This window comes from Schistocerca nitens, chromosome 2, assembly GCF_023898315.1.
Source record: "Schistocerca nitens isolate TAMUIC-IGC-003100 chromosome 2, iqSchNite1.1, whole genome shotgun sequence".
NCBI classification, from domain to species: Eukaryota; Metazoa; Arthropoda; class Insecta; order Orthoptera; family Acrididae; genus Schistocerca; species Schistocerca nitens.
Window position 1 is genome coordinate 113,426,505 of NC_064615.1, and position 10,927 is coordinate 113,437,431.

The 10,927-nt window shown below is 38.4% G+C and overlaps 1 protein-coding gene across 1 annotated transcript in view; it reads left to right on the forward strand.

The window, feature by feature from the left end:
• LOC126234290 (transmembrane protein 18) overlaps positions 1-9,809 on the forward strand; it is a 47,682-nt gene extending 37,873 nt beyond the window's left edge. Inside the window, exons 4-5 of the mRNA XM_049942977.1 lie at positions 6,321-6,414; positions 9,041-9,809. Of these exons, the coding sequence (XP_049798934.1) occupies positions 6,321-6,414; positions 9,041-9,163 (217 nt within the window). The 3' untranslated portion in view covers positions 9,164-9,809. The remainder of the gene's footprint in view (positions 1-6,320; positions 6,415-9,040) is intronic.
• The last annotated feature ends 1,118 nt before the right edge of the window (positions 9,810-10,927 follow it).

Consider the following 10,927-nt stretch of genomic DNA (forward strand, 5'->3'; position numbering starts at 1 on the left):
TTGTGGAAGGGAGTATTTCGAAGGAGACAATGTACAGTAAATAAAAGGTAAAGGTAGAAAAATTTTGTGGGCAAAGTTTCGGAATTCTTGGAACAGACCTCGTATTTACCATCTGATGGTAGCTTGCTAAAGACATTCTCTTAGGACTAAATAGACATATTCAACAGCCAGTCTTAGTTGTTAAGGATTTTAATGTGCACTTTATGCTTTAGTGTCCCAACAACATGTACTCCAGTGGTTAAGTTTTTAAGAGTCACTTTGTATCAGAAGTCATCTTTTGTCAGAACAGGAGTGATGGAACTCATTTTATCTCAGTCACAGGCTACAGGCATTTCCTTAAGTTCACAGTCTCTTGCAGATATTGAGTGGGAAATGGTCACTGAAATTCACTCAGGAGACCACTTTTCCATCAAGGTAAACTATCTAAGCAGAAGAGACCCCAAAAGAAAGCTACCAAAATGTGTACTCAGCAAAGGAAAATGCATACTGTATGACTAGCTATCTGCATTTGAACATACACTTAGCATATAAATATATATTCTGCTATGCCGGTGTCAGTCTCACGAAAATCTGAGATGTACTGCCATGTCATCTTACAAAGCACTTAAAATACTAAAATATCTGACTTTTTTGCCATGCTGTAATGGCCTTCCTCAGGTGAAGAATCTGTGCCCTGAAGAAGGCTGCTGCAACACGCCTGAAAAATCAGTTTTTTTAGTATTTCAAAATTTTCAGTATTTAGTAACATTATTTGGCTGTACACCCAGAAAGATTTTAATGGTGTAGAGACAGCACTTTCCTCTCTCCCTCGTCTAGCTGGTAATGCAAGCCTACGTTTTCTGAAGCAAATGTTCCAAGAAATATGGTGCATTTTCATGAAGATGAACTACTCGATGCCATTCTAAATGCACTGTCAGCTGTTGTTATTTTTCTGCATAACTTGCATCAAAAATTATTCGGAGAATGTATCATTAATAGCTTGACAAGCAGGATGCTTCATATACTAGAGAATAATACAGAAAAGATATATTATCCTCACCATATATTAATATGAAGCCTTAATGTATTATCCAGTGTTTGATCGATGAAGTGTGAATAATTATTTTGTCAGTATACCATCCAGCATAATCAGTTTGATCATAGTTAATAATACATTAGCTTTGCAACAGGCCATTTACACAATTGAGTGATATGATTTGTAACTGAAGTAAGGTGAACTGCTATTCACCAATTTTTCAACTTGGGCATGCTTGCCGCTCAGTGCACCAACACGTTCTTACCTCAAAGTGATTTAAAGTTAATTCCTCTCAGTAAACAGACTCTCACATTTGCACTACACTGTGTTACAGCTGGAAAAATGAACTGTATTAAATCATTGTAGCTATACAATGAAGGCTTTCATGGGTGAAACATATTCATTTCTAACCTCTGAAGATATTCAGTGCAGCTTTGGATGAAACGTTAGGAACAGGAAAGTTTAATGGACCATGACCATACAAGTCAGAAGATCCACCGGCAGCACTGTAGCTAAGTGTAGTCATATTACAAAACGCTGATAATTCATGTTCGAGCTCTTCACTGCTTCAGATATTCTGCAGCTTACATTTTTCTGGAGAAATGACTGAACCAAAAGTCATATTTGTTTTTTTTTTTTTTTTTTTTTTTTTTTACACACTTGTAATAGTAATAAATACTATAACTTCCTTTAACCTTCACTCAGTGTACCAAGTGTAACAAAAAGATTCTTGAGGGGAATAACAGGTGTTACCTTCTGTTCTTACACCCCATCAGAGTCGTGCTGTGTGTGAAACTGCATTGCCATGCAGTCAATGATTTGTCCCTTTTGAGTAGCTGCACCTTAGTGAGTGCTTTGAGCATGCTCTTGATGATGTTTCAGTCTGAACTACTAGTGATTGAGAGACTCACGGTTATTGTAAACTACATAATGTTGACACAAAATATCTTATTCTTACATTAATTCAGTAAATGTGACTGTGAAGTTATATTTACGTACTTAATCCTTGGCTGATTCATTATTTCTGTTCCTCTCTGTGTCTTATTAGTAACTTCAAGTTCTACTTTGAACACACATCAGACGCACTCAATAGCATTTGGCTACTGATCATTGTCCACACCATGCTGTTTGAGAATTATTTAAATTTATTTTTGTAGAAAGTATTTTGCAATTGTAACTGTAATATTACTGTTTGACTGAAAGAATTGAATCAAATGCAGATTTGACCTGCATACAATTCCACCGTTGTGCTTCTTGACTGGATGCCCATGTCATGTTGATATTCCCTGGCCACATATGATGTTTAAACATATATCCTACTTGTATCTCTTCTTGTGTTGAGTCAGAATAAAGAAATATAAATTTTGGCCAACATTTACTTAAGTCCAGTTGGCAGGTGCTTCAAAAGGGGGAGGGGGTCCCTTACAAAAGGTCCTAATTTTCTGGGCTTTTAGTATGTTGTATTTAGGTGATCAAGAGCCATGTTCTAACTTGAGAGAAACCGAAACACTGTGACATCAGTTTTTTTCTCTGTAGATTTTTTCCTTACTTTCTACGACAAAAATCATTTATACGTATCTTTTAGAGCATTAGATTGCTGAAATTTGCACTGATTAAACATCTTCCTATACTAGATACTTACCAAGATAGAGAGCTCAAAAAAAAAAATAAATAAATAAATAAATTATGGAAAATTTCTCAGATCATTAAAAACATGCACCTTTCATCATCATAACTTTAATTTTGCAATGTTCTTAAAAGCAGGGCGGTACATGCCTCATGCAGGCAACATATAGCAACCTCTCTTACCACTCAACTTAAGTGGCCAGGTGGGTTGATGATCTTGGAAGATTCTAAGCGGTTGTTACCCTTGATCCTCCTGCCACAACCCTCCATCACTGCCTGAGCTATTGTTGACAGTGTTACTTCCTCACATAGTATTTTGGTCCTACTGCTACACTATGGATTCAGTGCTTCAGCATGTGTACCCTAATGAAATACACCACTTTTACTATCCTACTCTGCAAGGTAGAAATACAGTATGATTATTTGCACATGTGGTAACAAGGAGACTGAGAGAATGAAACAGGTGGTTCCAGTGGTGACTGACAGTAGAGATCATGATTTGAATAACTAACATAAGTATAGGGCATAGCCAAATCATCTGAACATACGCTACAATCCAGGAGAGAGTCCAATTCACAAAACGTTAATCATGCAAGGTCAAAAGACTATGCTATCTAGTGGCACATATGTAAGGCTTTAGTGACTGACAAGAGACTGGCCACAACTGCTGGGCTGAGGTATATGGGTAAACACTCTTCAGAGGGCAGTGCCACCTCATGTATTTGCCGCAGTGGTTGTATTCCACAGCTGTCACCTAGAGCCCAGGTGTCTTGGACATGTTCTTTCTATCAGGACTTGGGGTAGGCAGGGAATCTGAATGACCCTCGGATACTAAATCATTAAAGTTAATGGATGTGAAATTGGAACCTGCATGTCAAGTGTATCACAGAAATTATTCCCTACTTTCAAGCAGAAGATCATCTGAACTATGTTAAAGAGTGCACATGTGCTCTACAAGGACATGATCAGTCTAAAAGGCAAAATCAATATTCAGGATTTTCACAATTTCATAACTGAACACTGCTTCACTGTTCACTGTACTGGAAAATTTTGATCGAGAAGGCACGGCCATAGAGCAAGTCCTAAGGATGAAGACACAGATTTATGGATGACTGTCCCATTGTACTGCATAATGGATAGTGTGTTATCTCAGTGTACTTTGAGTATGCTATGCCTCTAGCACTTTCATAAACAAACTGAAGTGTGTTAAGCAATATCTGAAAATCATCTAGATATGAGACCTTCCTGTATAACCAGCGCACTCTGAACATTCAGTGTTCCTTGAGACTAAGGAACTAGTGTTACTTAGTACAGGAACAGTTGCTCATGAAGAGGTGAACTGTTATTTAGCTCAAATTATTGGCATTGTGACTGCATGAAGGAAATGGTTTGAGAAAAAATTGAAGGTGTAAATTCAAATTAAAGAGTCAAGATGTTATCCTAGCATTAGTTTCGTATGTCCTGAAAATTGCAAACAAAAAAGTTACAATTGATTCTTTGGCAACTGTGGCCAGTCTCTTGCACTTCTCTTCCAGTGAGTTTGCACTGGTAAACAATCTGATGATAACCTGAGAGAACTGTTCAGATTTTAGCTTGCTCCTGTTCCAATGCATCTTCACTGAGGATAGTCTTTGCAAGGGCACAAAGTCAATGTTGTATGCAGCATTCACTCGGATACAAGAAAAAGTGGACCTCTGGATGAGAGATTGTGCAGTAATTGACAGTGGATATCTTCTACATGAAGTTGTGTGGAGTACAACTATGCCAGCAGTGTTTGAGTCAGTATGCAAATCTGTGTAGATTATGTTCAAAAATACTTTGGATGTAATGCCATAGTAGTTTTCGATGGGTGTCCTAAAGACATCCATTACCAAAGTACCAGACTCTATTGCACTTATCCACAAAATCTTTTTATCAAACACCACCAACAAAAGAAACTATTTCAGTGCTGATGACTGGAATGGCAGAAGCAAAGAGTATTGTGGTTAAGAAGACAATAGAAGATACTGATGTGATGATAATGAACCTCACTATATCAAAGGCTGGTGACTGTGATAGTGTTACCATCATAGGTAAAGGCAAAAATATCCTGGTATTGCTGACATCAGCTTCTTCTCAAAATAAAATATATTTCCAGAAGAGTGTTCTGCATTTGTCAACATCAACATCATGCATAGTCAATCCACACGATATTGTTTCCTTTCTTGCAGAAAGCAGAGGTGACACTACTTCAGTCCCCTTTTCACAAGGGAAGAAGAAAGTCAGCACCTTCATGAGGAAAATGCTTTCAAACAGCCAAATGCAACAACATACCAAACTATTGAAGCAGGAGCTTTCTTGTGACATTGTATGATGGAGACATGTACAGTGGTACACTAAACTTTCTTTGTCACTGACAGACTCATGATCTGTGGCAACCCATAGTCCACCTTGCGAGACTGCCCCTTGCTCGAGACACTGCCCAGTACCACTCCTTTTGTACGTGCCTACAATTATAGACATGGCTGTGTAGCCGGCCGGTGTGACCGAGCGGTTCTAGGTGCTTCAGTCTGGAACCGCGCGACCGCTACGGTCGCAGGTTCGAATCCTGCCTCAGGCATGGATGTGTGACATCCTTAGGTTGGTTAGGTTTAAGTAGTTCTAAGTTCTATGGGACTGATGACCTCAGATGTTAAGCTCCATAGTGCTCAGAGCCATTTGAAATGGCTGTGTAAAGAAGAGATTCAATAAATTTGGGGCTGGACACTACCAACAATTAAAAATGCAGCTTCAGAGTCTCCTACAAAAAAAAAATCACTTACTGCAAATGTACTAAAGGGATAGCACAGATGATTGCAGCTTCAAAAAGGCAGGACTCCAGTAATTTGTCGTTGGCAAACATTGTTGTGGTCATATAGGCTGGGAGAGAAGTCATCTATGCCAGGCATGAATGATAATGATGCTGATGAGTTACGATGGTGGGGAAACTCTTAACTGATGACACTGTCACTGAGGGAGATGGGGATGATTCCTAGTTTGACTTACCATATGGACCAAAGAGGTCAAGATGTTAACTTTTTTGTGTGATTCTCTGTTCTGTTAAATGTTTCTTCTTTCATTTTTAAAATATACATTTACTAGTAGGAAGTGACCATTATATTAGGAGAGGGTGGTGTCTTGCAGTTGTGAAATGTAGACAGAAGCACAGATCATGAAAATATACATTTTTATGTTATTTTTGTGTAGCCATCAGTAATCGGCATCCCATCCCATTGGTGGTGGGGTGGTTGTTGTTGTTTCTGGATGTTAAGCTTTGATCATTAGGGCCACTTAAGTGCCATAGGATGCAAGTGGAAAGATCTATAGAGCAAAAACTGCTAAAATTGTGCAGTTTTTTGGATCTCTGCAAGTTATCACAAACTTCTTGAGATAAAAAATTCAATTCTACACTACAGACCACCTACATGCAACATATTAAAAGTTCATAAAATTCAGACCTTTTATAAGGTGAAGTTGTCTGCTGACTGGACATGGTCAAACTAGGAGTTATCTTTGCCACAGTATTTAAAAATTAAATTATCAAAAAAGTAGTTATGAAACTGATTTAGGACTTAAAATTCACTACTGTTTATGTAAAGCTGTGGGCCATATAAAGTCTTTGATAATGTGGGGAATAAGAAATTTCTCTTTTTATTTTCAGCTTATTTTCAAGACAACAGTATTTTGACAGTCAGGGAATGTTCATCTCACTGGTATTTTCAGTACCAATTCTTCTAAACTGCATGATAATGGTGGTAAGTAAAACTGGCATATGTAACAGTCTGTCATTACTTAAAACCAGTAAGTGTTCCATACATTGTGGCATATATGATTCACTTATGTCTCTTAACTGATATAAATAATCATTATTGCTTAACTATTATAGTTTAATTTATATTCAGTAGCATAAATGTGCAAAAGGTACTCACCTAACAATCACTGAAATAATATTGGTTAAGTGGGGTCAGTCAGAACTTTAGTATTTGATTAAGTGTGAACATCTACAGTCAATAACCAGAAACTCAAAAAAACTATTTATCACTTATTTCTTCAGTTAAAGCTTGTGGGCTGTGAGGTCACGGTCAGTGTATAAAACTATTTTCCATGAAACAGTAATTTGTCACCAATGGAAAGAAATGTGTTGCGGAACATCAACACAGACATCATCATTTTCCTTACCACTGACAAAGGTAATGCCACTGTTGGAGTCAAGAGTTAAGATGATGGCTCTTTTGGATCCAACTACTTATAGAAAGCTTTGGAAAGATCTACGACCAAAGTTCTGAGAATTTCCAATCGATTAATAATGGCATCTCCTTTTTCTTTGGGCAGTATGAAAAAAACCTGCAAGGCAGAAGTGTATCTGCTTAGACTGTATGGCTTACAAAAGTACAGAAACCAGAGATAGCTAGTCCCATTGCTACAACCTTATGTTGGTAGAACTGACAGCTATATTGAAAACTCAGTGCATATAATTGATAAACTGAAAGGTATGAATATGAGCCTGTGTTATATTTCTGTCAGCTTTGATATTGTGTCCTTATTTATGATGATTTCTGTGAACAAAGCTATTTCATACATAATGGATACTTTTCTGACCAGTATGGTAGCTTTATTTAGACATTCCTTCAGGGAAGTCATTATCCTGCATAGGCCATTTTTAGTTTTGAAATAAACACTTTATTTCATGATTTTTCACTGTTAGCTAATTTTGCCACTTCAGCATTGTCAAGCTACATTACACAGATGTAAATTCTGTCTGTAAAATAATAAAATGCAACTCTTATGCAGGTCTTTGTCATTGTGGCAGTGTCTGCCACACTGAATCTGTTGGTTCACATTTAAAACTGCACATGATGTGGCCAATGTCTAAGAATGAAATTAACCAGATTACATCATAAAATTGTTGGCCAAGTATGGTTTGATACGATCTTTAAACCTATCAAGGAAAGAAAAGAACACTTAAGAATGGCAAAAGATATATGGTGTCCAGATACATCGGGTATATCAAATTCCATATAGCTCTGAGTGCAAATGTACACTGAAACCAGTAAAAGAAGGGGTAACACCCAATTAGTCTAACACAAAACAAACTGCCACCTGGAACAAACTGACGTATTGGCCGTAATAAAATAATACTTTATTATGAGAAGGAAAGTTGCTACTCACCATATTGTGGAGGTGCTGAGTCACAGATAGGCACAACAAAAGGACCCTCACAATTAAAGCTTTCGGCCATTTAAGCCTTTATCAACAATAGACAACAGACACACACACACACTCACGCAAACGCAACTCACACACACGACTGCAGACTCAGGCAACTGAAACCACAACACCAGTGCATGATGGGAGTGGCGACTGGGTGGGGTTAAGGAGGAGCCTGGGGGGGGGGGGGGAGCAGGAGGGATAGTACGGTGGGGGTGGTGGACAGTGAAGTGCTGCAGGTTAGACGGATGGCAGGGGAGAGGGGGAGGGGGGGAAGAGGAAGTAGCGGAAAAGGAGAGAAACAAAAAGACTGGGTTTGGTGGTGGAATGGTGGCTTCTCTCCTTTTCCGCTACTTCCCCTCCCCACATCTCCCCTGCCATCTGTGTAACCTGCAGAACTTCACTGTCTGCCACCCTCACCATACTATCCCTCCCCCTCCCCGGCCTCACCCCCACCCAGTCACCACTTCCATCATGCACTGATGATGCTGCTGCTTGCAGTGTGGTTTCAGTTGCCTGAGTTGTGTGTTTGAATTGTGTGTGTGTGTGTGTGTGTGTGTGTGTGTGTGTGTGTGTGTGTGTGCGTGTGCGTGTGCGTGTGTGCGTGCGCGCGCGCGTGCGTGTGTATGTGTAAAGTATGAAGGAGCCATAGAGATTAACAACTGCCATAATAATTTTAATAGAAAAAAAGAGGGAGTTAACTTAAATAAGTATGGACAATGACTTTGCAACTCAGATTGATGATAGGTTACTTTTAATTGTGAATAGTGATCCCAGCCAAAGATAATCACACATGTAGCGTCACATGACAAATTGGTGGTGCCCTCTATGAATCCCTATAAATTTAATGCTCCTCAAGCCGTTGGTGCAGTTGCCATTTTACATCTAAAGATTTCTCCCACAGTTGGGGACCAAAGTCAGGGTATAAATTTATATATTGACCATGGCCTCTCATCCCAGAAGCCTTAACTGAAGCAAACACTAGCCATGAAATCTGTGCTCTATTATTATCCTAATACATTTGTCATTAATGGTGCCTCAATAGCTATTTAAAAATTTAAAAGAATCATCTTACCCTCTTTGTATGTATAATTTATAATGTTTTGCTCTACTGCCTGCTCAGAAGACTCACAGAAAATTGCATCTCTGTTATAAAAATAATTATGCTTACAGGCACACTGGTTGTACCAATCTAGCCAGTTGATGACAAAACTAAAAACTGCGCAGCTGCGGAGAGAGATTCGAGCTTCAAAGGAACAAAGGAATGGGGCACACAAAGCTCTGAAGGAAGACTGAACCCGTCCCTATTACTAAGTACATTTTAAAGCATGAACTAGTCACAGAGTCCTATATAAATGTTACATACTGAATGACTGGTTATTGTAACTAGTGTGGCATAATTTGTGGTGAACTCTCTGTGAAGGTTGCAGTGTGAATGGTACCATATCATTGTACTTAATATCATTGATTTCTTACTGGTTAATGTACAGTCTAATAACCTTGAATTGCTGAGAAATATGACAATGATTCCCTGTAGATTTTAATTTGACTTGAAATTTCTGAAACATCTCAAGTCAGCAGTTAGCTAGATTCACCATTAAGCTAGCTGTGATACTGCATGGTGCCTGAAAAAAGTATGAGACATAGGTCTGGTAAGAGTTACTTATATTACTTCACATTTTATATAATGCTTCTCAGCACTTCATGTGGCACACAACCGGTGTACATACTCTGAAGCTTCCATTAGAAGTACAAAGTCTGATATGTACAGCTGTACAGATTGTTTTGATAGTGTTTGTGCTTAACATAATTTTGTGTTTAGATAAAGATGAGGACTTGAGGCAGCAATAACTGAACTGTGAATGGATGTGTGTTGTAACAGAGGTCTGTTTCATAACTCAGAGATGAATGAATTAATTAATTATAACTACCTTGAGAAATAGTGTGCATTTTTTCTTTGATATAACGAGTAAACCATCCAAGCTCCCTCCTACAGTTTTACCTGTCCCAGGTCCTTATTATCCAAGAGATTTGTACAGTGAATTGTGTGGTAGTGATGTTTATATTAGTTCTGGCAAAATCTGTGATGTAGATCCTAGATAACTGATATGTTGTAAATTCCAAGGAGATAGAATGACTGGCTAGCAGAGATGGAATTCCACTTTTTAAGATAGAAAAAAGTCTAATGAGTCTCCTCTTGCCTTCGTAACAGGTGGGTCCATCTAATCTTAGAGTCTGAGAGAACTTCCCCTCCTTTGCAACTTACCTGATTTCCTCCCTGGAAAAGGAACTAACTGTTGTGAAAGTTAGAACTGTTCTTTTTTTTCTTCTTTTATATGTGTGTATTGGCAGTACTTGGAATTTTACCTCTTGAAGGTAAGTTCTGGTTAGTCATACTGCCTTTTTGTAATTTTAGTTTTTGCAATTGGGTTTTCCTTTTGATGCAAGTAACTGATATGTTGAACATTAAAATTAAAATATAAATTAGCTACAAGGGGAGGTGAAAGGAGTTACATAATATCCACATTTGATAAACAGGGCAATTGAAAAAGAAAGAACAGATTTCAAATGTTTATTACAGTCAAACTATAAAAAATAGTAACACATTGTGCATGTCATTGGATAGAGGAAGATTCAAAGTTTTGACACAGCAGCACTGTTGTTCGTTTGTAGCAACATTTTGTGTGTTTGAATTTGCTCGAAATCAATCCATTGTTTGAGTGAGTGCATTGCGCATTCTGCAATTCATTCAGCAAGAAGCTGCCTGTGTATACACAGATTTATGACTGGCATAACATATTCTTAGAAACTGGTTGTGGAAGCAAAGGAAAAAGCTCTGGTTGGCCATGCACATGTGATGAAAATGTCGAGCATATCTGACAAGCATTCACACGGTGTCCTCAGAAGTCCACAAGACTTCCTCAAACAACGATGTGGCCTGTTCTGAAACGACACCTGCCTATGAAGCCTTACAAGTTGCAGCTACTGCAGCAGTTGTATCCCAATGACCATAACAGAAGGTACGAATTTTGCATTTCAGTTCTCCAGGGTATGCCAGAG